At 45.1% G+C, this 27,705-nt stretch overlaps 2 protein-coding genes across 3 annotated transcripts in view; one reads left to right on the forward strand and one right to left on the reverse strand.

Moving 5' to 3' along the window:
* The window catches only part of GPR135 (G protein-coupled receptor 135), a 96,239-nt gene continuing 68,534 nt past the window's right edge, over positions 1–27,705 (reverse strand). For both annotated transcript variants that reach the window (XM_064374891.1, XM_064374888.1), the window contains 3 exons: positions 8,169–8,281; positions 2,543–2,626; positions 1–226 (listed from right to left, as the gene is read on the reverse strand). The gene's annotated coding sequence lies outside the window, so the exon portion shown is untranslated. The remainder of the gene's footprint in view (positions 227–2,542; positions 2,627–8,168; positions 8,282–27,705) is intronic.
* LOC105724071 (origin recognition complex subunit 3-like) overlaps positions 21,096–27,705 on the forward strand; it is a 28,399-nt gene continuing 21,789 nt past the window's right edge. Inside the window, 1 exon segment of the mRNA XM_064374524.1 lies at positions 21,096–21,284. Coding sequence (XP_064230594.1) covers positions 21,096–21,284 — 189 coding nt within the window.

Genomic DNA, 27,705 nt, shown 5'->3' on the forward strand with positions numbered 1-27,705 from the left:
CATAGAGATGAGAGTGACATCACCAGAAATGTAGACGCTTGGAAGGACACCAGTGACACGGAGAAGAGGAGGCCAGAGGTCCACAAGGTGCCCAGCTCCTGGCCTCAGATGCCCAGGACTCTGTCCAGAAAGGCTCCCTCCCAGTCATGGAACTTGATGGTCCTCGAGTTCCTGAGGATGGAGCTGGTGAGCTGGGCCCACATGTCCTTCTGCCTCATTTGCTCTCCTGGGATTGGAGGGAAGAGAGAGATGAAGACACGGCTGGTCCAGAATTCTCCCCTGCACCCTAACAGCCACCCTGAAGCAAATCCCACTGATCTCACCAACTGCGTCCCAAAGCTGTCTGCCTCTCTGCATCTCTGACCCTCAGTCCTGATCCATCCACCATCATCCTGTGCCTGGACTCCTGCAGGAGCTGACCCACGACCACCGCCCCAGGAAGACAGCTTCTGATGCCCAGAGAATAAAGGATGCCCCCTGAGCCCACATGGGTATGGCACCATCAGGAAGGCTACCTGGAGGTGGGTAATGCCTGAGCTACATCTTTTTTTCTTTCTTTCACATTTTTGGTGGAGTTAGGGGGCTCTCACTATGTTGCCCAGGTTGGCCTCAAGCTCTTGGGCTCAAGTGATCCTCTGCCCCTGGCCACCTAAAGTGCTGGGATTACAGCCTGAGCTATACCTTAAATGACCAGGAGGTGGGTGCTGGGCAGGCAAAGGATGAGGGGATGGAGCCAGGAATAGGGAGGGGAGGCTTTGAGACAGGAGGCAGCAAAAACCCAGGCACAGGGAGATGCATTACTCAGAGGACACTCAGTGTGGCTAGAGGAGTGCATGGGCAGGGTCACTTGGCACTTTAGGGTCAGGCAGGAGTTCAGGGTCTCCTGTGCTTCACCAGGGGAGGGGGGCATCATCAGAAGGCAGCTGCCTGGAGAAGGTTTTTTGTTATTTTCTGAGATGGAGTCTTGCTCTGTTACCAGGCTGGAGTGCAGTGGCGTGATCTCGGCTCACTGTAACCTCTGCCTCCCGTGTTCAAGTGATTCTCCTGCCTGAGATTCTAGAGTAGCTGAGATTATAGGTGCCTGCCACGATGCTCAGCTAATCTTTGTATTTTTAAATAGATATGGCATTTTGTCATGTTGACCAGTCTGGTTTGGAACTCCTGAACTCAGGTGATCCGCCTGCCTCAACCTCCCAAAGTGCTGGGATTACAGGCATGAGTCACTGTGCCCAGAGGAGGCCATGCAGGAGGCTGGAGAAACAGTCCAAGTGACAGATGGACATTGGGACAGCTGGGCATAGAGGTGAAATAAGTTCCTTCCCTCCATCCCCCTTTCCTCCCTCCCTCTCTCCTGCCTTTCTTTCTTTTCTTCCCTACTCCTTTCTTCTGCTCTCCTGCCCTTTCTTTCTGCCCTCTCTTTCCCCTCTCTCCTCCCTTTCTTCCTTCCTTCCCTCATTCCTTCTCTTCCTCTTTCAACTCTTTCCTTCCCTCCATCTGTTCTCCCCTTTCCTATCTTTCCTTCCCTCCCTCCTTTTCACTCCTCCCCTCCCTCCTTTCTACCCTCCCTCCCTTCTTCCCTTCCTCTCTCCTACCCTTCTCCCCTCCATCCTTTCTTCCATAGTTCTCAAACACTTATCCAGCACCTTCTGCATACCGAGCACTAACTAGATACTGAGTCTGCCACAGGGAATGGCCTGTGCTGCTGTGGAGCTTCCAGTCTAAGGGGAGCGAGGCCATCGGCCTCTGCCAGGCACTTCCTGCAGGGCTCTTTAGGAAGTGGAAAGTGCTGGGGAAAAGCAAAAACAAACCCAGGACAGGCCAAGGAAGGGAGCTGCTGGGAGGAGAGGGATGGGTGGGCTGTGTCCTTGCTGGATGGTGGTGAGGGAGGTGGCCCTGACTGCAAGGGTTGCTGGAGGGGACAAGGGTCTTCTGGAGTGAGGGTGGTCCAGGTGGAGGGAACAGCTAAAGCAGATGCCTGGAGAGATGTGTGAGTATCAGGCAGTTGTGAGGATGGGGAAGGAGGGTAGGTGGGAAAGGGAGGGAGATGGGTGGAAGGTGAGGCTGGAGGCAATGAGGCCACTCAGGTCGGGCCTGGTGGGCCACTGTGGGCCTTTGGCTCAGACCGAGGAAAATGGGGCCACTGTGGGTCTGAGCAGAGGAGGGTGCAATGGATTCAGCTCACACAGGTCTCCTGTGGCTGGAAGTGGAGAGAGGCTGGGGCAGAAGTAGGGAGTGGGCCAGGGCCTTGCTGCTGGATGCATTTTCAAGATGATGCCAAGCAAATCTGCTGACTGATGGGGTGCAGGAGAAAAAGGCATTGATCTGACCCAGGGCCTGGGGCCTGAACACTGGAGGGAGGAGCCACCATCCACTGTGATGGGGAAGGAGCGGGGCATGTCTGCACAATGGGAAACTCACAGAGACAAGAACAAAGCCAGACCCACTGGCTCCCACTCAGCTCTCCCCTCCCCATCACCCACACCAGGGCCTATGTCTTCCGCCCTACTTCCTGCCTGGTCCGTCCCTTTCCCAAAAGCCGAACCTGACAGTGATTCCTCTTCTTAGTGATGAAGAAATTCAGAGGGAGGTGGCTCAGGAAGACAGCAATGGTGGAGGGACCCAGGAGCTGGGGACAGAGGGGACAGAATGTCAGGAGATCCCAGCTGCCAGAGGCATGTGAACCACAGCAGCTCCATCTTGAGTAGGAGCTGGGAAAAAGGAGGCTGAGACCTACTGGGCTGCATTTCCAGGTGGTGAAGGTATTCTAAGTCACAGGATGAGACAGGAGGGCAGCACAGGATACAGGTCACAGAGACCTTGCCAGTAAAACAGGCTGCAGTAAAGAAGCCAGTCCAAAACCCACCAAAACCAAGATGGCGACCAGAGTGACCTCTGGCCGTCCTCACTGCTACATTGCCACCAGCACCATGACAATTTACAAATGCCATGGAAACATCAGAAAGTTTCCCTATATGATCTAAAAAAGGGGAGTCATGAATAATCTACCCCTCGTTCAGCATGTCATGAAGAAATAACCCTAACGATGAACACTAGCGCCGTCTGGGCTGCTCTATGGAGTAGCCATTCTATCTTTACTTTCCTAAAACACTTGCTTTTTTAGGAAAAAATAAACTTGCTCTGTGGCTCACACCTGTAATCCCAGCACTTTGGGAGGCTGAGGTAGGCGGATTACCTGAGGTTGAGGGTTCGAGATCAGCCTGGCCAACATGGTGAAACCCCATCTCTACTAGAAACATAAAAATTAGCCAGGTGTGGTGACATGCACCGGTGATCCCAGCTACTCAGGAGGCTGAAGCAGGAAAATCACTTGAACCCAGGAGGCGTAGGTTGTAGTGAGCCAAGATCACACTTCTACCCTCTATCTAGCCTGGGCAACAGAGTGAGACTCCATCTCAAAAAAACAAAAAAAAAAAAACTAAAACTAAAACAAAACAAACAAACGAACAAAAAAAATGTACTTTAACTTTATGGACTCATCCTGAATGGTTTCTTGCACGAGATCCAAGAACCCTGCCTTGGGGTCTGGATCGGGTCCCCTTTCCTATAACACAGCTGCAGATCCTGAAGAGGGTCAAACTTGGGTCCTAAGATGGGGAGTCAGGGGATGTGATAAGGTCAGCCACCAGGTCCCAGGGATCTGGGCTCATGGGGGTCTGCTGGGTCAGGAGCCTCCTGCTGAAGACGGGGTCGGGGTCCTTCAATGTCACGGAGGGGAATGACCCACTTACATGATGGGGAGAGGGTTATATTCAAGACAGAACATGCACACACAGGAGTAGGACTGCGAGGTGTTCCTGGCCACAACATTGAAGTTGAAACCTCTGGAATCAGGACTGGTTTCAAATCCTGACTCTGATGCTTGTGAGTGTGGTCTTGGGGCAAGTCACCTCCCTCACATGCAATTCCCTTGTCTGCAAAATGGGAACAGAGTTGTCCTCATTTTGCATGTTTGCTTATTATTTTCCTAATCTTCATTTTACCCTCATGAGGGTTGTCAGACTTAGCAAATCATCATACAGATGCCCAGTTACCTTTGAAGACAAAGAGTGAAAAAGGTTTTAGTTTAAGTCTCATGCACTATTTGAGACATACACTGAGATTACAAAACTCACACTTCACTGGATGTCCTGTGTTTTCTCTGGCAACCCTGCTCCCCACCAACGTGTTTTTGGGATAGTTATCTCCCCCCTCTCAGCTTTGGTTTCTATATCTGGAAAATGTGGAAGTGGGAGGTAGAATAAATGATTTTTAAGTTGCTGTGACTTTCTGAGAGTCCTTCACAGGTTACCTGAACCCATTCTCTCGCCAAGCCCCACCCCAACTCCAGTCTGCATGCCTCAGTTTCCCCTCTCAGTCCTTAGGAATACTATTTTTTTTTTTTTTTTTTTGAGATGGAGTCTCGCTCTGTTTCCCAGGCTGGAGTGCAGAGTCATGATCTTGGCTCACTGCAACCTCTGCTTCCCAACTAATTCTCCTGTCTCAGCCTCCCGAGTAGCTAGGATGACAGGTGTACATCACTATGCCTGGCTAATTTTTGTATTTTTAGTACAGACAGGGTTTCACCATGTTGCCAGGCTGGTCTCAAACTCCTGGCCTCAAGTGATCTACCCACCTCAGCCTCCCTAATTGCTGGGATTACAGGTTTGACCCACCCCACTCAGCTCAAAGAAAATAGAACACTATTTTCTAATCTTGGGTCAGTTTGTTTCATTTATGCAGCAATGGCGTCACCTGGTGGCTTCATGGAGAAGTGCCCTGAGGGTAAACCACCCACAGCAGGGGTTGGAAAAACACTCAAAGGAATCTGACAGAAGATGAGCATCTCTCTCTGGGGGAAACATGGTTCATTAAACTGTAGCAACCTCAGTATCCACCCCTCCTTCACCAGGATCTCATGGTGATGTTAGGAGCTGTCTACCAAGAGGTAGGAAAGGTGCACAGGGAAAGTGACATGGTGCATTATCTGCGGATATCTTGGTCTTCTCTGAATTTTTTTTTTTTTTTTTTTTTTGAGGGGGAGTCTTGTGTCCCTCAGGCTGGAGTGCAGTGGTGTAATCTCGTCTAACTTCAACTTATGCCTCCCGGGTTCAAGCGATTCTCCTGCCTCAGCCTCCTTAGTAGCTGGGATTACAGGCACATGCAACCATGCCTGGTTCATTTTTGTATTTTTAGCAGAAACAAGGTTTTGCCATATTAGCCAGACTGATCATGAACTCATGACCTCAGCCTCCCAAAGTGCTGGGATTATAGGCATGCACACCCATGCCTGGCAGAAGGATCAGGTTTTCTCATTTTATTTTTATTTTTATTTTTTAGATGGAGTCTCACTCTGTCACCCAGGCTGGAGTACAATGGTGTGGTCTCAGCTCACTGCAACCTCCACCTCCAGGGATTCTCTGGCCTCAGCCTCTTGAGTTGCTGGGACTACAGGCATGTGCCACCATACCTGGCTTTTTGTATTTTTAGTAGAGATGGGGTTTCACTATGTTGGCCATGATGGCCTCGAACTCCTGATCTCTGGTGATCCTCCCACCTCAGCCTCCTAAAGTGCTGGGATTACAGGTGTGAGCCACCGTGCCTGGCCATGGGTTTTCTTGAACCAAAGCATATTCCTTGTCATGTTTAACAGAATTGTGCCCCAGCCCTGTACTTTCCTTGATTCATCCTCCTTTGAATAGCGAACCTCTCAAAAGCTGTAATGAACATGGAAGAGCCACTGGACAGGTGGGCTGGGTGGTGGCAGGGGGCTGGGGTCCCAGCAGTTGGCATCCCCTTTCCCAGGATGTACACATGGCCTCATGTACCTGTCCTTTTATCTCCTAGGTCAGCTCATCGACACTGTCTGGGTGAAAAAAGGAGACCAGATCTTGTTTTCATCCACGTTCGAAGCCAATATCACCACCCACAACATTGCTGTCAGTGCATGCCCTAGCCACTGGTAGCCTAGAAATATTTAGACTTGGTTTATTAACCATACACCTGCCAGACCTAACCCAGCCAAAACATGAAATCGACTGGGTGCAGTGACCCACATCTGCAATCCCAGCACTTTGGGAAGCCAAAAACTCCCAGCACTGAGGTCAGGAGTTTGAGACCAGCTTGGCCAACATGGTGAAACCCCATCTCTACTAAAAATATAAAAATGAGCTGGGTGTGGTGGTGCACACCTGTAATCCCAGCTACTCGGGAGGCTGAGGTGGGAGAATCACTTCAACACAGGAGGTGGAGGTTACAGTGAGCCAAGATTGAACCACTGCACTCCAACCTGGGCAGAGTACGAGACTCCATGTCAAAAAACAACAGTAACAACCACAAAAACATAAAATCAAACCCCCACCCTTTTTTTTTTTTTTTAAGAGATAGATAGGGACTTCCTGTGTTGTCCAGGCTACAGTGCAGTGGTACAATCATAGCTCACTGCAGCCTCTTACTTCCCAGGCTCAAGCAGTCCTCCCACCTCAGCCTCCTGAGTAGCGGGATTACAGGTGCATGCTACCATGCCCAACTAATATTTGTGTGTGTGTGGAGATAGGATCTCACCATGTTGGCCAGGCTGGCCTCAAACTCTGGGCTTCAAGTGATCCTCCTATCTCAGCCTTCCAAAGTGCTGGGATTACAGGCATGAGCCTCTGTTCCTGGCCAAAACCTAATTACACATTCATGAATGACCAAGGGCATGAGCTTCTGTGTCCTTTAACAATGAAATGGATTATTCCTTGGGTATAACTTTGCTGGGGATGCTGTAACAAAGTGCCACAAACTAAGTGGCTTAGAACAAGACAAATTTGTTGTCTCAGGCCAGATGCCATGGATCATGTCTGTAATCCCTGTACTTTGGGAGCATGAGAGGATCTCTTGAGGTCAGGAGTTTGAGACCAGCCAGGCCAATAGGATGAAACCCTGTCTCTACTAAAAAAATACAAGGCCGGGAGTGGTGGCTCACACCTATAATCCTAGCACTTTGGGAGGCTGAGGAAGGCAGATCAAGAGGTCAGGAGTTCGAGACCAGTGTGGCCAACATGGTGAAACCCTGTCTCTACTAAAAATACAAAAATTAGCTGGGCGTGGTGGCATGCACCTGTAATCCTAGCTACTCAGGAGGATGAGGCAGGAGAACTGCTTGAACCCAGAAGGTGGAGGTTGCAGTAAGCTGAGATCGCACCACTGCACTCCAGACTGGGAGACAGAGCAAGACTCCATCTCAGGAAAAAAAAAAAAAAAAAAATACCCAGGCATGGTTGCATGTGCCTGTGTTCCCAAGCTACTCAGGAGGCTGAGGTGGGAGGATTGCTTGAGCCCAGGAGAATGAGGCTGCAGTGAGCTGAGATCATGCCACTGCACTCCAGCCTGGGTGACAGAGTGAGACCCTGTCTCAATAAATCAATAAATAAAATAAAAAGTTGTTGTCTCCCAGTTGGGAGGCCGGAAGTGTAAAATCAGGTGTCTGCAGGCCGGGCTCTCTCTGGAGGCTCTGGGGAAAAATCTATCCCAGCCTCTCTCGTGACTCAGGCATCCCTTGACTTATAGTGGCCATTGTCCTTCTATGCATGTCTGTCTCTGTGTGCAAATTTACCTTTGGGCGGGCACAGTGGCTCACACCTATAATCCCAGCACTTTGGGAGGCCGAGGCAGGATTGCTTGAGCCCAGAAGTTCAAGACCAGGCTGGGAAACCTAGTGAGATACCGTCCTACATAAAATACAGAAAATTAGCTTGGCATGGTGGAACATACCTGTAGTCCCAGCTACTCAGGAAGCTGAGGTGGGAGGATCACTTGAGCCCAGGAGTTTGAGGCTGCATTGAGGTATGATCACACCACTACACTCCAGCCTGGGTAACAGAACAAGACTGTCTCAAGAAAAAAATATTTTATTCTTTCTTTTTCTTTTACTGGCAACAAATTTCCCTTTTAGTAAGAACACCAGTTATATGGGATCAGGGCCCCACCTTCATGACCCATTTTAACTTGATGATCTCTGTAACGACCCGGTCTCCAGATAAGGTCATGCCTGTAATCCAGCACTTTGGAAGGCTGAGGCGGGAGGATCACTTGAGGCCAGGAGTTCAAGACCAGCCTGGGCAACATACTGAGACTTCACCTCTACAAAAACAATTTTTTAAAAATTAGCTGGGTGTAGGGGTGTGTACCTGTAGTCCCAGCTCCTTGGGAGGCAGGAGCACAGAGCGAGCCCAGGAGGTCGAGGCTGCAGTCATCTGTGATTGTGCCACTGCACACCAGCTGGGCAACAGCAAGACCTAGTCTGTCTCAAGAGGAAAAAAAAAAGGTTTGCTGATCCAATGTGGGGTAATTTTTAAAAACTTTAACTCTGTATTTTTTCATATTGCTTAGCTTTTCCACGTGAACTCTGTGATTATAACCAGAAAATAGCAGTCACATTACTTTTTTTTGTCTTTTGAGATGGAGTTTTGATCTTTTTGCCCAGGCTGGAGTGCAGTGGCATCATCTTTGCTCACTGCAACCTCTGCCTCCTGGGTTAAGTGATGCTCCTGCCTCAGCCTCCTGAGTAGATGGGACTACAGGTGCATGCCACCCCGCCTCACTCATTTTTGTATTTTTAGTAGAGAGGGGGATTCACCATGTTGGTCAGGCTGGTCTCGAACTCCTGGCTTCAAGTGATCTGCCCGCCTCAGCCTCTCAAAGTGCTGGAATTGCAGGCATCAGCCACTGCACCCGGCCATACTTATCTTTTTGTCCACAGAAATGACCAGCATTTCAATTTTTGTTTGTCTTGTTTTGTTTTTCTTAGATGAAAACAAACTGGCAGTTATAATTGGGGAGGACAATTTGCATTATGGGAACCTGGGAGTTGTGCCAAGTTCCATAATCAAAGTTGGTAAAAAGAAACTGGGGTTATGGGATGGGGGTGGTGGCACATGCCTGTAATCGCAGCACTTTGGGAGGCCGAGGTGGGTGGATCACCTGCAGTTAGGAGTTTGAGACCAGCCTGGCCAACATGGTGAAACCCCATCTCTACTAAAAATACAAAAATTAGCCAGGCCTAGTGGTGGGTGCCTGTAATCCCAGTTACTCATGAGACTGAGCAGGAGAATCACTTGAGCCTGGGAGGGGGAATGAGACTCTGTCTGAAAAAAAAAAAAAAAAAAAAAAAAAAAAAAAAAAAGTTCATACTGGGATGCAAGGCTGGTTCAACATACACAAGTCTATAAATGTAATTCACCACATAAACAGAACCAAACACAAAACCCACATGATTATCTCCATAGATGCAGAGAAGGCAAAACTCTCAATAAACTAGGCATTGATGGAATGTATCTCAAAATAATAAAAGCTATTTATGACAAACCAACAGCCAGTATCATAATGAATGGGCAAAAAATGGAAGCATTCCCTTTGAAATCTGGCACTAGACAAGGATGCCCTCTCTCACCACTCCTATTCAATATAGTACTGGAAGTTCTAGCCAGAGCAATCAGGCAAGAAAAAGAAATAAAGGGTATTCAATTAGGAAAGGGGGAAGTCAAATTGTCTCTATTTGCAGATGACATGATTGTATATTTAGAAGACCCCATTGTCTCAGCCCAAAATCTCCTGAAACTGATAAGCAACTTCAGCAAAGTCTCAGGATACAAAATCAATGTGCAAAAATCACAAGCATTCCTACACACCAATAACAGACTGAAAGAGAGCCACATCAAGAATGAACTGCCATCCACAATTGCTACCAAGAGAATAAAATACCTAGGAATACAACTAACAAGGAAGGTAAAGGACCTTTTCAAGGGGAACTACAAACCACTGCTCAATTAAATAAGAGAGGACACAAACAGATGGAGAAACATTCCATGCTCCTGGTTAGGAAGAATCAATATCATGAAAATGGCCATACTGCCCAAAGTAATCTATAGATTCAACGATATCCTGGTCAAGCTACTAATGGCCTTCTTCACAGAACTGGGAAAAACCACCTTAAACTTCATATGGAACAAAAAGAGAGCCCATGTAGCCAAGTCAAATCTAGGCAAAAAGAACAAAGCTGGATGCATCACACTACCTGACTTCAAACTACACTACAAGGCTACAGTAATCAAAACAGCATGGTACTGGTACCAAAACAGAGATATAGGCCAATGGAACAGAACAGAGGCCTCAGAGACAATGCCACACATCTACAACCATCTGATCTTTGACAAATCTCACAAAAACAAGCAATGGGAAAAGCATTCCCTGTTTATTGAATGGTGTTGAGAAAACTGGCTAGTCCTGTGCAGTAAGCAGAAACCAGACCCCTTCCCAACACCTTACACTGAAATTAACTCCAGATGGATTAAAGACTTAAACATAAGACCTAACACCATAAAAACCCTAGAAGAAAATCTAGGCAAAACCATTCAGAACATAGGCTTAGGCAAGGACTTCATGACTAAAACACCAAAAGCATTGGCAACAAAGGCCAAAATAGACAAATGGGACCTAATTAAACTCCAGAGCTTCTGCACAGCAAAAGAAACAATCATTAGAGTAAACTGGCAACCAACAGAATGGGAAAAAATTTTTGCAATCTACCCATCTGACAAAGGGCTAATAACCAGAATTCACAAAGAACTAAAACCGATTTACAAGAAAAAAACAAGCCCATTCGAAAGTGAGCGAAGGATATGAACAGACACTTTACAAAAGAAGACATACAAGAGGCCAACAAACACATGAAAAAATGCTCCTCATCACTGGTCATCAGAGAAATGCAAATCAAAACTACATTGAGATACCATCTCACACCAGTTAGAATGGCAATCATTAAAAAATCTGGAGACAACATGTTGGAGAGGATGTTGAGAATTAGGGACACTTTTACACTGTTGGTGGGAGTGTAAATTAGTTCAACCATTGTGGAAGACAGTGTGGCGATTCCTCCAGGACCTAGAAATAGAAATTCCATTTGACCCAGCAATCCCATTACTGGATATATATCCAAAGGATTATAAATCCTTCTATTATAAGGACACATGCACACGTACATTCACTGCAGCAATGTTTACAATAGCAAAGACTTGGAACCAACCCAAATGCCCATCGATGGTAGACTGAACAGGGAAAATGTGGCACATATACACCATGGAGTACTATGCAGCCATAAAAAACGATGAGTTTGTGTCCTTTGTAGGGACATGGATGAACCTGGAAACCATCATTCTCAGCAAACTGACACAAGAACAGAAAATCAAACACTGAAGGTTCTCACTCATAGGCGGGTGTTGAACAATGAGAACATATGGGCACAGGGAGGGAAGCATCACACTCTGGGGTCTGTGTGGGGGGGAACTAGGGGAGGGACAGCAGGGGGTGGGGAGTTGTAGAGGGATAACATGGGGAGAAATGTCAGATATAGGTGATGGGGAAGGCGGCAGCAAACCACACTGCCACGTATGTACCTATGCAACAACCTTGCATGTTCTTCACATGTACCCCAAAATCTAAAATGCAATTATATAGATAGATAGATAGATAGATAGATAGATAGATATGTATATGGAAAGTTCCCTTTCCACCTCTTTCTCCCAAACAAAAAAAGAAGAAAGGAAAAAAAAGAAAGAAAGAAAGGAAAGAAAAAGAAAAATTGGGGTTATTAATCAGTTGGTAAGGGATAATGGTCTTGTTCACAAACTTTGGATCCATCTTTTTGCAGGCTAAAAATCACTCCAGTTAGTAAAATAATAACAGTAACAACAGCCAAAAGGGAAGAGTATTTAAAATGCAGGAGGTGCTGGTCTAGGCATGTTCATGAGTAAGATTATTTAGCCTTGAGCATCATCTTAGGAGTACATCTTCATATGATTCCTATCTGACAGGTGGAAAAACTGAGACACAGAGACCTACGTCATCTGTCCGGACTCAAAGTGGTATTACGTTGTGGCACAGGTGTCACCTGACATTGTCTTGTGCACTATGCCTATCTAATTATTATTATTATTTTTGAGACGGAGTTTCCTTCTCGTTGTCCATGTTGGAGTGCAGTCTCGGCTCACTGCAACCTCCGCTTCCCAGGTTGAAGCAATTCTCCTGCCTCAGCCTCCAAAGTAGCTGGGATTACAGGCACATGCCACAATGCTTGGCTAATTTTGATTTTTTTTTTTTTTTTTGAGATGGAGTTTTGCTCTTGTTACCCAGGCTGGAGTGCAATGGTGTGATCCCGGCTCACCGCAACCTCTGCCTCCTGGGTTCAGGCAATTCTCCTGCCTCAGCCTCCTGAGTAGCTGGGATTACAGGCACGCGCCACCATGCCCAGCTAATTTTTTGTATTTTTAGTAGAGACAGGGTTTCACCATGTTGACCAGGATGGTCTTGATCTCTTGACCTCGTGATCCACCCGCCTCGGCCTCCCAAAGTGCTGGGATTACAGGCGTAAGCCACTGCGCCCAGCTAATTTTGTATTTTTAGTAGAGACTGGGTTTCTGCATGTTAGTCAGGCTGGTCTTGAACTCCTGATCTCAGGTGATCCATTCACCTCAGCCTCCTAAAGTACTGAGATTATAGGCATGAGCCACCACACCGGATTTTGTTTTGTTTTTTTGTTTTTTGTTTTTTTGAGATGGAGTCTTGCTCTGTCTCCCAGGCTGGAGTGCAGTGAGATGATCTCAGCTCACTACAACCTCCACCTCCTGGGTTCAAGCAATTCTCCTGCATCAGCTTCCCGAGTAGCTGAGATTGTAGGCACGTGCCACCACGCTGGGCAAATTTTTGTAGTTTTAGTGGAGTCAGGGTTTCACCATGTTGGCCAGGCTGGTCTTGAACTCCTGACCTCAAGTGATCCACCCGCCTCAGCCTCCCAAAGTGCTGGGATTACAGGCATGAGCCACCTCACCTGGCCACTATGCCTATCTCATTGTATTTCTAAAAGAAGTGGGAAAAGAAATAATTGTATTTCCATCCTCACAGTAACTCCATGAAGGAGATAATATCATTTAACTTTTACAAATGCAAAAATAAAAGCTTCAGCTTTTTTTTTCTGAGACAATGTCTCACTTTGAAGCCCAAGCTTGAGTGCAGTGGCATGATCTTGGCTCACTGCAGTCTTGACTTCTGGGACTCAAGTGATCCTCCCACTTTAGCCTCCTGAGTAGCTGGGACTACAGGGGGACACTGCCACACCTGGAAAATTTTTTGAAATTTTTTGTAGAGATGGGGTCTTGCTATGTTGCCCAGGCTGCTCTCAAACTCCTGAGCTCAAGCAATCCTCCTACATTGACCTCCCAAAGTCCTGGGATTACAGGCATGGTCACTCCAGCCTTTTTTTTCCCAAAGGTCACATTAAGTTGTTAGTGGCTAAGTCAAAAGAGTCCCAGGGTCTGCTGACTCCTGCTTCAGTGTTTTTCCAGCTAGATTACAGCCACTGTAATTCCTGGAAATTGTCTAACAGTGGACTGAGATGGATTATTTGGGTGTGTAGCACAAACAGAGGAACATCTCTTAGGAGACTGAACCCTGATGTTCTGATGGGGCCAGCATGTATTCTGGGGAAAGGTTCCATACCTCCCATCCATGACCAGTGAATAGGAATTAGGTACCAGGCATGGTGGCTCATGCCTGGAATCCCAGCACTTTGGGAGGCTGAGGTGGGTGGATCACTAGGTCAGTTCAAGAACAGCCTGGCCAATATGGTGAAACCTTGTCTCTACTAAAAATACAAAAATTAGCTGGGCATGGTGGCATGTGCCTGTAATTCCAGCTACTCAGGAGGTTGAGGCAGCAGAATTGCTTGAACCCAGGAGGTGGAGATTGCAGTGAGCTGAGATTGCGCCATTGCACTCCAGCCTGGGTGACAAAACAACACTCAGTCTAAAAAAAGAAAATGCTGGGCATTGGCCAGGTGCAGTGCGGTGGCACACATCTGTAATCCCATCATTTGGGGAGGCTGTGGCAGGCAGATCACTTGAGGTCAGGAGTTCCAGACCAGCTTGACCGACATGGTGAAAGCCCATCTCTATTAAAAATATGAAAATTAGCTGGGTATGGTGGTGGGTGCCTATAATTCCACCTACTCAGAGTGAGGAGGCAGGAGAATTGCATTAACCTGGCAGGCGGAGTTTGCAATGAGCTGAGATCACGCCACTGTACTCCAGCCTGGGCGACAGAACGAGACTTCATCTCAAAAAAGAAAAAAGGTTGGGTGTGGTGGTGTGTGGTCTCAGCTACTCAGGAGGCTGAGGTGTGAGGATCGCTTGAGCCCAGGAATTTGAGGCTTCAGGGAGCTATGGTGGAGTCACTGCACTCCAGCCTGGGTGACAAAATGAGACCCCTATTTCTAAAAAACTAATTTAAAAAATTAACAAAATAAGAGAGACAATAGGATAGTATTCATCACCAATAAGAGATCAATCACATCACCCACTGAATCTTGCCAACATGATCAAATGCTAATCTAATGGGGTGAGCGTGAATCCAGCTGCAAATATGCCACAAATACAAAAGACAGAGAATGGGTTCACCTGCACCAGGGAAATTCAGACTTTGAGAAATGCTGCAGGCCCAACAGTGTGGAGTCTTCCAAACTCCACAGAAAGGAAAAGGAATAGGCCAGGCAAGGTGGCTCAGGCCTGTAATCCCAGCACATTGGGAGGCCAAGGTGGGCAGATCACAAGGTCAGGAGTTTGAGACCAGCCTGACCAACATGGAGAAACCCCATCTCTACCAAAAATACAAAAATTAGCCAGGTGTGGTAGCACATGCCTGTAATTCCAGCTATTCAGGAGGCTGAAGCAAGAGAATCATTTGAACCTGGGAGTCAAAGGTTGCAGTGGGCCGAGATTGCACCATTGCACTCCAGCCTGGGTGACAGAGCAAGACTCTGTCTCAAAAAAAAAAAAAAAAAAAAAAAGGAAAAGGGATAGAGGAGAAACTTGTAGATTGTGTCTTTTTTTCAGTTTTAGTTTTTGGCCAGGCACAGTTGTTCACACCTGCGATCCCAATCTTTGCATTTTGGGAGACTGAGGTGGGCAAATCACCTGAGGTCAGGAGTTTAAGGACAGCCAGGCCAACATGGTGAAACCCCGGCTCTATTAAAAGTACAAAAATTAGCTGGGCATGGTCCCATGTGCCTGTAATCTCAACTACTTGGGAGGATGAGGCAGAAGAATGGCTTGAACCCAGGAGGCGAATGTTGCAGTGAGCTGATATCACACCACTGCACTGCAGCCTGGGTGGAGTAAAAAAAGAAAATTAGGTTTTGTAGAGACAGGAATCTCCCTGTGTTGTTCAGGTTGGTCTCAAACCTCTGAACTTAAATGATCCTATCACATCAGGATTACAGGTGTGAGCAGAGCACTCACCCAGCCAACAAACTTGGAGATTGAAAGAGGCTTAAAAGACATACCAGTGCTGGGGAACAGTTATGGGCTAGAGATGCACACCAGGGTGGCTCTACTCTAAAGAAACAGAAAGAGGCCAGGCATGGTGGCTCACACCTGTAACACCAAACAGTTTGGGAGGCCAAGAAAGGAGGATCGCTTGTGCCCAGTAGTTTGGAACCAGCCTGGCAACATAGTAAGACTCTGTCTCTACAGAAAAAAAAAAAAAAAAAAAGTTTTTTTTAATTAGCCGGGAATGGTGGTACACACCTATAGCCCTGGCTACTCAGGAGGCTGAGGGGAGACACTCACTTGAGCCCAAGAGGTCAAGGCTGCAGTGAGCCATGATCACACCACTGCACTCCAGCCTGGGTGACTAAGCAAGAACCTGCCTCAAAAAAAAAGAGAGAAACAGAAAGAAGCAATTACTGTGAATGTCAGAGTTGGGGAATACTTCTGGAGAGAAGGGAGGGGCTGGCATTGTGCCCATCTCCAGCCCCTTTTGGAAGTACAGAGTCTAGTGGGGAAGACAGCAGCACAAGTGGAGATTCAGGCCGCAGCACCAGGAAGTTCCCTTCCACCTTCCCGCCTCCTTGCCCTTTCCTTTGGGGAACGGGAGCATGATTTTCTTTCTTCTTTGCCTTTCTAACTAGATAGAGTTTCTGATGGGAGAATTCATATACAGGATGTGTAGCATCAACATGAACAGCCAGCTGGAATTGATGGCTGTGTTGATACCCCAGCCAGGCACATCCCTGATTTCTCTGCTAAGTACATCTGGATGTTGCTGCTGTCCAAGATTCTCAGCCACATGCTCAGTGCCCATTCCCAGATTCTGGAAATCCCCTGACATTGCCCCCAAAAGGAGAGACACTCACTCACAATTCTGCATAGAAATTGTCTCTATGTGTCTTTTTTTTTTTTGAGACAGAGTCACTCTGTTGTTCAGACTGTAGTCCAATGGTGTGATCTCAGCTCACTGCAACCTCTGCCTCCCAGGCTCAAGCAGTTCTCCTGCCTCAGTCTCCCAAGTAGCTGGATTTACAGGCACCTGCAACCATGCCTGGCTAATTTTGTATTTTTAGTGGAGACAGGGTTTCACCATATTGGTCAGGCTGGTCTTGAACTCCTGGTCTCAAGTGATCCCCTCACTTAGGCCTCCTAACATGCTAGAATTACAGGCATGAGCCACCATGCCCAGCCATTTCTGTGTCACCCCTTGGGCCAGCCTCTGCATGTTTGGGCTTGATGAGTCTGTGGCTGTCCAGCGGGCTGCCTGTCATCTTTAGTCTCTGTGTCTCCTCGATCCTTCTCAGCTGCCCATAAATTCATTTTCCTTTCTTTCTTTTGTTTTTTTCTTGAGATGGAGTTTTGCTCTGTCACCCAGGCTGGAGTGCAGTGGCATGATCTCAGCTCATTGCAACCTCTGCCTCCCATGTTCAAGCAATTTTCCTGCCTCAGCCTCCCAAGTACCTGGGACTACAGACATGTGCCACCATGCCTGGCTAATTTTTGTATTTTTAGTAAGATAGGGTTTCATCATGTTGGTCAGCCTGGTCTCAAATTCCTGACCTCAGGTGATCCACCCACCTCGACCTCCCAAAGTGCTGGGATTATAGGCATAAGCCACAGTGCCCAGCCTCAGTTTTTAAACTCAGCCTGAGTGGGCTTCTCTTGCTAGTAGCTAAGAGCTCTGACCCCTATGGCCTTCCCCCACCCAGCAGGAAGTGTTTGGATGTTTCTGGATCTAAAATCCAAGTGCCTAAGCCTAGCATTAGTTGCAAGTGCAGATGGTCACACAATTTTTTGACTTTACAATGGCACAAAAACAATCACATTCAGTAGAAACTGTGCTTCCAGTACTGATACAACCTTTCTCTTTTTCACTGTTAGTATAGTATTCAATAAATTGCATGAGGGCCAGGTGCAGTGGCTCATGCCCTTAATCCCAGTACTTCAGGAGGCTGAGGTGGGAGGATCGCAGGAACCCAGGAGTTTGAGACCAGCCTGGGAACATAGTGACACCCTGTCTCTATAAAAAAGATAAAAATTAGCCATGTGTAATTGTGTGCACCTGTAGTCCCATCTACTTGGGAGGCTGAGGCAGGAGGGATCACTTGAGCCCAGGAGATTGAAGATGCAGTGAGCTATAATCATGCCACTGCACTCCAGCCTGGGTAACAGAGCAGGACCTCATTTCTTAAAAAATAAAAAATTTAGGCTGGGCATGGTGGCTTACACCTATAATCCCAGCACTTTGGGAGGCTAAGGTGGGTGGATCACGATGAGGTCAGGAGTTCAAGACCAGCATGACCAACACAGTGAAACCCCATCTCTCCTAAAAATACAAAAATTAGCTGGGTGTGGTGGCATGCATCTGTAATCCCAACTCTGGAGGCTGAATCAGGAGAATTGCTTAGAACCTGGGAGGTGGAAGTAGCAGTAAGCCAAGATTGCGCCATTGTACTCTAGCCTGGGAGACAGAGCAAGACTCGGTCTCAAAATAAATAATTAAGTAAATAAAAATTTAAAAGTAGGTAAACTATTGCTTCATGAGGACAGCATTTCTGTTTGGGATGATAAGAAAGTTTAGAAACAGATGGTGGCGATGGTTGCACAATATTGTGAATCTACAATTCAAATGCCATTGAATTGTACACTTAAGCATGGGTACATTTATCCAAGTTTATTATCTATTTCTACAAACATTCATGAAGTCTGGACCCCTGAAATGTCAAAGTCATGATCCAAGGTGGGGAAGGGTGAGTGGGTTTTGTTCTCCTTTTAGTACTGCTTGGTTTGTTCTCAACCTAAAGTCGGCTGGGCTAACCTCCAATGCTTGGTAGGGTAGGTGTATTACCTGCATTTGCAGGCCGGGTATGGTGGCTCACACATGTAATCCCTGCATTTTGGGAGGCTGAGGTGGGCAGATTGCCTGAGCTCAGGAGTTCAAGACCAGCCTGGGCAACATGATAAAACCCTGTCTCTACTAAAAATACAAAAATTAGCTAGGTGTGGTAGGGTGCTTGTAGTCCCAGCTACCCAGTAGGCTGAGGCAGGAGAATCACTTGAACCCGGGAGGCAGAAGTTGCAGGCAGCAAGCCAAGATGGGATTACTGCACTGCAGCCTGGGCAACAGAGCCAGACTCCACCTCCAAAAATAAAAATAAAAATAAATAGGCTAGGTATGGTGGCTCACGCCTGTAATCCCAGCACTTTAGGAGACTGATATAGGCAGACTACCTGAGGTCAAAAGTTCACAACCAGCCTGGCCAACACAGTGAAACCCAATCTCTACTAAAAATACAATATTTACCCAGTGCTCACTCCTGTAATGCCAGCCACTCTGGAGGCTGAGGCAGGAGAATCACTGGTCCATCAATTGTAACAAATGGACCACTGTGGTCGGGGATGTTGATGATACAGGAGGCTACACATGTAGGGGCAGGAGGTATGTGGGAAATCTCTATACCATCTGTTTAGTTTTGCTGTGACCCTTAAACTACTCTAAAACATAAAGTATACCAAGAAAGAAAAGTCCCGGTATACACAGCCAAGAAACTTTTCCAACCAATCAGGCCACGTCATCCTACTCCTCTGAACACACTGGCTGCTTCAGGTAAACTCCCTCTGGCAACTTTTCATGCTCTTTTGACTTTTCCAGTTTATTCACATCTGGATATATCTCAATTAAACAGCTCAGTGGGGTGGCTCTTCATAATACTTCCTTGGACTTCCATGCAGACTGCCACCATTCAAGACTTCAGCCCCATCCCCAAAATGTCCTGATTAACTCTTAGACTACTAGGACCTTAATATTCATATCTTAACTCTTGAGAAGTCAGAGGGCAGAAATAATTAGGAGGGCTTGTCACTAGTGAGCTAGTCACTCTCAGGCAGTTCAGATGATACGCCTTTTGGATTTCCAGTTTAAGATAATTTTTGGAAGTTGACTGTCATTACAAGGTCCACAAGAAAAGACTTTGCTCGCTCCTTCCCCGACCTCCTTCCTTCCCTCTCTCCCTTTCTTCCTTCCTTTAAACTACCCCATCAGAAGAGTTCATTATTAGGAATTCTCTTAAAATGCCTTTTACAGAGAACAGCCTTCTCTTTCTACCTTGAATGTGAGCTATTTGACACTGAAGGGCAGCAGCTGTTCAGTGACCTGACATTTTTATGGCTGGTGAGTTCACACTAAAAGCTGGCTTCCAATGTCTGCTAAAGGCACTGCTAGGAGGGGGTCATGCAGGCCCTACTATCTTGCCTGGCTCACTGCTAAAGAATTAATGCACTGGGGAAAGAATCCTCTATCACATAATGCTTGTAGGACAATTGGCACTGACTTCTCCCCTGCTAGACTGTGCAAAAGAGACCCTGACCAATCCTGAAAGTATCTATAGCTATTAAAGTACACGCCACAGAAGCTGGATCCCAAATTCCCATCTGCCTATTCTGTTGTCTTGCACCAGCAGCCAAGCAACACACTAGGGCCCAAGTTCCAGCATTGTCTCTATTGCTATCAGACATGAGTTGTGACCCTAGGTCAGTCTCCCACACACCTTGCTTCACACTTTACAAGCTGGACAGAGCAGCCCTAAAACCTCCCCTTGCAGGATGCTGTAGCCCTGCCTCTGAGGTTCCCAGTTCCTGGTTGCTGGGAATTTACTGCAGCCAACTCATTAACTAGAATTAAACAAACTATTCTCATCACACTGTTTATCAGTTACAGCCAAGAACTTGAGCTTCTTGCCCTGGCTGTTTGAGAAGGGGAAAGGTGGAAGGGCAATTGCTTAGAGCACATTATGTTACAGCAATAATGAGGCTCATTCCTGGGTTCTCTTTTACTAAGTAGCTGTGGTAACGCAGATCCTTGGAGACTCATCTGGGCTGCACCAAAACCACCTGCATTGATTTTGTTATAAAATCAATGTATAACATTAACATGGCTTTACCCTGTAGAAGCCATTGTGGTGACCTAGGAAGAGTGTGGTTGGAAGAGGAGGAAGGAAAAAATCAAACTAAATTGATGGGCCCACTGCTGTTTTCACTGGAGTGGACACAGCTGGAGTGTTGTGTCTCACGGATACTGTGTTCTAAGAGCAGCATTGACAGATGAAAGTGCATCCTGATAAGGAGGTTTATAGACTGACTCAGAAGCATCCACTGACAAGAAACTTTTCTCCTGCAAAATAAATTATTACAAAGATAAGGCAACTGTCCTCAAATATTTGAAAAGAAAGAAAACTTATTCTGTATTTCACCAGAAGCCAGGGTAACAATCAGTGGGTGAAAGTGACCAACAAATTGATTTCATTTTTTTTTAACCAATAGAGAAATTTCAAACTCCTAAAACTAATCATCAATTGAACAGGTTAATAAGATACTGAGTACCCTTTCCTTAGAGATATTCACATCTCTAGACTGGATGCCCGAGACAGGAGGACCATCTGTCACATCAGGGATGTTGTCCAAAGTTCAGGCTATGTATAAGCTTGACTCACAACTAAAAAAATAACTTTGGCGGGGGAGAAGTGGGGGGCCAAGATGGCTGAGAGAAGCCAGCACCAGAATGCAGCTCCCAGCAAATGAGACTCAGAAGACTAGAGGACTTCACGATTCCAAACGAGGTGACCTGTTCTTTTCTGTGGGACTGACAGGGCTCTGAAAATAGGCCCAGGGAAGGAGCCACAGGGCAAAAGCCGCTCAGGGGAGCAAATCAAGACTGGGGGTGGGCACAACCCTGCCTGAAACATGCAGCCAGCTCGGAGAGTCAGGGGACTTAACCCCTTCCATGCTCCGTTTCGGATCCTGTGCTTACCTCATCCCTCCTGCAACCCACGGTCCACGAGAGCCCTGCCAGATGGTGGGGCACCGTGGGTAGTGGATGCAAATCTGAGCAGCAGCTACTGCCAGGCTCTGCAAGTTGTCACAGGGACCTGGGTGGGAGTTTGGACTAACGCCAGCAGGACGGACCATCCCACAAAGAGAGGCAGAGTTGAAAGCAGGGAAATAGACCATAAGGCCAGGCAGGCCCCACCTCCACAGAATGCAAACTGAAACCCTTGCTAGAGAGCTTGGCAGCAAATACACCAGCTTGACCCCAAACAGGAAGATCGAGCTCTGGGAAAGATGCCATTGGGAAGGTGGGGCCAATCCCACCTGCAAACAAACTCCAGGGAAGGACCATCCACCCAACAACCTGACTGAACTCGAGAGCCCAGCAATGCCCTCTACAGGCCAAAAAAGATACAGCTCCAACCTCAATAGAAGAAAAAGTCCACTCAGAGACTCCTCCTGAAACCAGATCAAAGGGAGATAAATCCACCAAGATGGGAAAAAAAAAATCAAAACAGCACAAAAAGGATGAAACCATCAAAGAACAAAACACCTCTTCTCCTCCCAGGGATCACAACTCCTCACCATCAAGGGAATAAAAAATGACAGAGAATACATCTGACAAATTGACAGAAGCAGGCTTCAGAAGGTGGGTAATAACAAACTCCTCTCAGTTAAAAGACCATGATCTAACCCAATACAAAGACACTAAGAACCCTGAAAAAAGGTTAGATGAAATGCTAACTAGAATAACCAGCTTAGAGAAGAACATAAATGACTTGATGGAGCTGAAAAACACAGCACAAGAACTTCAGGAGACATATACAAGTTTCAACGCCGAATTGATCAAGCAGAAGAAAGGATATCAGAGATAGAAGATCAAATCAATGAAATAAAATGAGAAGGCAAGATTAGAGAAAAAAGAGTGAAAAGAAACGAACAAAGCTCCAAGAACTATGGGATTATGTGAAAATAAACCTTATCTATGCTTGATCAGTGTACCTGAATGTGACAGGGAGAATGAATCCAAGTTGAAAAACAGTCTTCAAGATATTACCAAGAGAACTTTACCCAATCTAGCAAGGCAGGCCAACATTCAAATCCAGGAAATACAGAGAACACCACAAAGATAGTCCTCAAGAAGGGCAGCCACAAGGCACATAGTTTTCAGATTCACCAGGGTTGAAATGGAGGAAAAAGTCCTAAGGGCAGCCAGAGAGAAAGGTCAAGTCATCCGCAAAGGAAAGACCCATCAGACTCACAGCAGATCTCTTGGAAGAAACCCTGCAAACTAGAAGGGAGTGGGGGCCGATATTCAATATCCGTAAAGAAAAGGACTTTCAACCCAGAATTTCATATTCGGCCAAACTAAGCTTCATAAGTGAAGAAGAAATAAAATCTTTTACAGACAAGCAATTGCTGAGAGATTACATCGCTACAAGACCTGCCTTACAGGAGATACTGAAGGAAGTACTAAACAGAGAACAATCAGTACCAGTCACTGCAAAAATGTACCAAATGGTAAAGAATAATGACACAATAAAGGAGCCACGTCAAATAAAAGACAAAACAACCAGCCAGTAACAAAATGGCAGGATCAAATTCAAACATAACAATATTAATGTTGAATGTAAATGGCCTAAATGCCCCAATCAAAAGCCACAGACTGGCAAACTGGATAAAAAGTCAAGACCCATAGGTGGGCTGTATTCAGGAGACTCATCTCACATGCAAAGACTCACAAAGACTCAAAATAAAGAGATGGAAGAAGATTTACCAAGAAAATGAAGAGCAAAAAAGAGCAGGGGTAGCAATCCTAGTCCTTTAATCTCTGATAAAAAGGACTTTAAACCAACAAATATCAAAAGAGACAAAGAAGGGCATTACATAATGGTAAAAGGATCAATCCAATGAGAAGAGCTAACCTAAATATTTATGAACCCAATGCAGGAGCACCCAGATACATAAAGCAAGTTCTTAAAGACCTACAAAGAGACTTAGACTCCTGCACAATAATAGTGGGAGACTTTAACACTCCACCGACAATATTGGACAGATCAATGAGACAGAAAGTCAACAAGGATATCCAGGACTTGAATGCAGATCTGGACCAAGTGAACCTAATAGACATTTACAGGACACTCCATCCCAAATCCACAGAATACACATTCTTCTCAGCACCACATTGCACTTACTCCAAAATTGACCACATAATTGGAAGTAAATCACTCCTCAGCAAATGCAAAAGAACAGAAATCATAACAAACACTCTCTCAGAACACAGCACATTCAAATTACTACTCAGGATTAAGAAAAGCACTCAAAACTGCACAATCACATGGAAACTGGACAACTTGCTCCTGAATGACCAATGGATAAACAATCAAATGAAGGCAGAAATAAAAATGTTCTTTGAAACCAATGAGAATGAAGACACAACATACTAGATCCTATGGGACACATTTAAAGCAGTGTCTAGAGGTAAATTCATAGCAATAAATGCCCATGTGAGAAACAAGGAAAGATCGAAAACTGACATGCTATCATCAAAATTGAAAGAGCTGAGGAGGAGCAAGATAAAGAAAAAACCTCAAAAGCAAGCAGAAGACAAGAAAGAACTAAGATCAGAGCAGAACTCAAGGAGATAGAGACACAAAAAAACCCTTCAAAAAATCAATAAATCCAGGAGCTAGTTTTTTGAAAAGATCAACAAAATAGACCACTAGCTAGACTAATAAAGAGAGAAGAATCGAATAGATACAATAAAAAACAACAAAGGGGAAATCACCACTGATTCCACAGAAATACAAACTACCATCAGAGATTACTACAAACAACTCTATGCACACAAATCATTAAACTTGGAAGAAATGGATAAATTCCTGGACATTTGCACACTTCCAAGACTAAGCCAAGAAGATGTTAAAACTCTGAATAGACCAATAACAAGGTCTGAAGCTGAGGCAGCATTTAATAGCCTACCAACCAAAAGCAGCCCAGGTCCAGATAGGTTCACAGCTGAATTCTACCAGACATACAAAGAGGAGGTGGTACCATTCCTGTTGAAACCATTCCAAACAATAGAAAAAGAGGGAATCTTCCCTAACTCTTTCTATGAAACCAACATCATCCTGATACCAAAATCTGGCAGAGACACAACTAAAAAAGAAAACTACAGGCCAATATCCATGATGAACATCAATGCAAATATCTTCAATAAAGTACTGGCAAACCAAATCAAACAGCACATCAAAAAGTCTATCCACTGCAATCAAGTAGGCTTCATACCAGGGATGCAAGGGAGGTTTGATATACGCAAATCTATAAATGTAACTCACCACATAAACAGAACCGAAGACAAAAACCACATGATTATCTCAATAGATGCAGAGAAGGCCTTTGACAAAATTCAACAGCCCTTTATGCTAAAAACTCTCAATAAACTAGGTATCCATGGAACACATCTCAAAACAATAAAAGCAATTTATGGCAAACCCACAGCCAATATCATACTGGATGGGCAAAAATTAGAAGCATTCCCTTTAAAAACTGGCACTAGGCAAGGATGCCTTCTCTCACCACTCCTATTCAATATAGTATTGTAAGTTCTAGCCAGAGCAGTTAGGCAAGAAAAAGAAATAAAGGGCATTCAGTTAGGAAAAGAAGTCAAATTGTCCCTATTTGCAGACAACACAATAGTATATTTAGAAGACCCCCATCATCTCAGCCCAAAACCTCCTTAAGCTGATAAGCAACCTTGGCAAAGTCTCAGGATACAAAATAAATGTGCAGAAATCACAAGCATTTCTATACACAAATAACAGACAAACAGAGAGCCAAATCATGAGCAAACTCCCATTTACAATTGCTACAAAGAGAATAAAATATCTAGGAATACAACTAACAAAGGAGGTAAAAGGTCTCTTCAAGGAGAACTACAAACCACTGCTCAATGAAATAAGAGAGGACACAAACAGATGGAAAAACATTCCATGCTCATGGTTAGGAAGAATCAATATTGTGAAAATGGCCGTACTGCTCAAAGTAATTTATAGATTAAATGCTATCCCATCAAGCTACCATTGACCTTCACAGAACTGGAAAAAACCATTTTAAACTTCATATGGAACCAAAAGAGAGCCAGCATAGCCAAGACAATCCTAAGCAAAAAGAACAAATCAGGAGGCATCACGCTACCTGACTTCAAACTATACTGAGAGGCTATAGTAATCAAAACAGAATGGCACTGGTGCCAAAACAGAAATATAGACCAGTGGAGCAGAACAGAGGCCTGAGAAGCAATGCCACACATCTACTATTACCATCTGATCTTTGACAAACCAGACAAAAACAAGCAATGGGAAAAGGATTCCCTGTTTAAAAATGGTGTTGGGAAACAGGCTAGCCATATACAGGAGGCTGAAATTGGACCCCTTCCTTACACCTTATACAAAAATTAACTCCAGATGGATTAAAGATTTGAACATTAGACCTAACACCATAAAAACCCAGAAGAAAACCTAGGAAAAACCATTCGGGACATAGGCACAGGCAAGGACTTCATGACTAAAACACCAAAAGCAATGGCAACAAAAGACAAAATAGACAAATGGGACCTAGCTAAACTTAAGACCTTCTGCACAGCCAAAGAAACAATCATTAGAGTAAACTGGCAACCAACAGAATGGGAAAAAATTTTTGCAATCTGCCCATCAGACAAAAGGCTACTATCCAGAATCTACAAAGAACTAAAGCAGATTTACAGGAAAAAACAAACAAACCCATTCAAAAGTGGGCAAAGGATATGAACAGACACTTTTCAAAAGAAGACAAATACATGGCCAACAAACATATGAAAAAATGCTCATCATCATTGCTCATTAGAGAAATGCAAATTAAAACCACATTGAGATACCATCTCATGCCAGTTAGAATGGCGATCATTAAAAAATCTGCAGACAATAGATGCTGGAGAGGATGTGGAGAAGGAACACTTTTACACTGTTGTTTGGAGTGTAAATTAGTTCAACCATTGTGGGAGACAGTGGTGATTCCTCAAGGATCTAGAAATAGAAATCCCATTTGACCCAGCAATCCCATTACTGGGTATACACCCAAAGGATTATAAATCATTCTATCATAAAGACACATGCACACATATATTCATTGCAGTGCTGTTTACAATAGCAAAGACCTGGAACCAACCCAAATGCCCATTGATGATAGACTGGACAAAAAAAATGTGGCACATATACACCATGGAATACTAAGCAGCCATAAAAAACAATAAGTTTGTGTCCTTTGTAGAGACATGGATGAACCTAGAAACCATCATTCTCAGCAAACTGACACAAGAACAGAAAACCAAACACTGCATGTTTTCACTCATAGGCAGTTGATGAACAATGAGAACACTTGGGCACAGGGAAGGGAACAACACTCACAGGGGTAGTTGAGGGGGAGGAGGGAAGGGGAGGCAGGAGACAGTGGGGTGGGGGCAGGGAGGAGGGGATGGGATAACACTGGGAGAAATGCCTGATTTAGGCAACGGTGGTGGGGGATGGAGACAGCAAACCACCATGGCCTGTATCTACTTATGCAACAATCCTGCTGTGCACATGTACCCCAGAGCCCAAATAAAAAAAAATACAAACAGCAAAAAAAAACCACAACTTTTTATTTGTAAGTTCAAGCTCACAGAAAGTTTCAATATAAAAATAGCACCAGAAACACCTTTCTTTCCCAGATTCACTTGTTGTTTTTTGTTCTATAGATAAAACTGTTTTTGTTGTATAGATAAAACTTTTATTCATTTACTTCATCATTTGTTCTCCTGCTCTTCCTTTGTGTGTACATGTACACATAATTTTTTTCTGAACCATTTGAGGGTAAGTTACATACATCACAGCTCTTAATTCCTAAGTACTCCAGTGTTCATTTCCTAAGAATAAAGATATGCTCTTATACAACTTCAGTACATATATCAACTTCATAAATTTATATTGATACATATATCTAATCATACCACCATGTTCCAATCATGTCAACTGATATAATAATGCATGTTATTTATAGCATTTTCCCACTCCAGAAAAAGATCTAATCAAAATCAGGTATTGTATTTAGGTGTCATATTCTCATACTCTCTCATACTCTCTAGGCTTTGTCTGTCTCTTATGACATTGACATTTTTGAATTATAGTCTATGGTATGCAGAATAATGGCTCCCCAAAAATATTCATGTCCTAATCACCAGAACCTGTGAATACATTACCTTACATGACAAAGAGGACTTTGCAGATGTGATGAAGTTAAGGATTTTAAGAAAGGAAGATTACTTATCTGGATTATCCAGGTGGGGCCAGTGTAATCACAAGGAGCCTTATGAGAAAGAGACAGCAGAGTCAGAGGGAGAAGAGGAGACATGAGGATGGAAACAGAGGTGAGAGTTATGTGAGTGCTGTCTTTGAAGATGCAAAGGGGACCACGAGCCAAGGAATACAGATCCTCTCATCTTTTTTTAAAC

This window comes from Aotus nancymaae, unplaced genomic scaffold (genome assembly GCF_030222135.1).
Source record: "Aotus nancymaae isolate 86718 unplaced genomic scaffold, 86718_ANA_hifiasm-v0.15.2.pri h1tg000011l, whole genome shotgun sequence".
NCBI classification, from domain to species: domain Eukaryota; kingdom Metazoa; phylum Chordata; class Mammalia; order Primates; family Aotidae; genus Aotus; species Aotus nancymaae.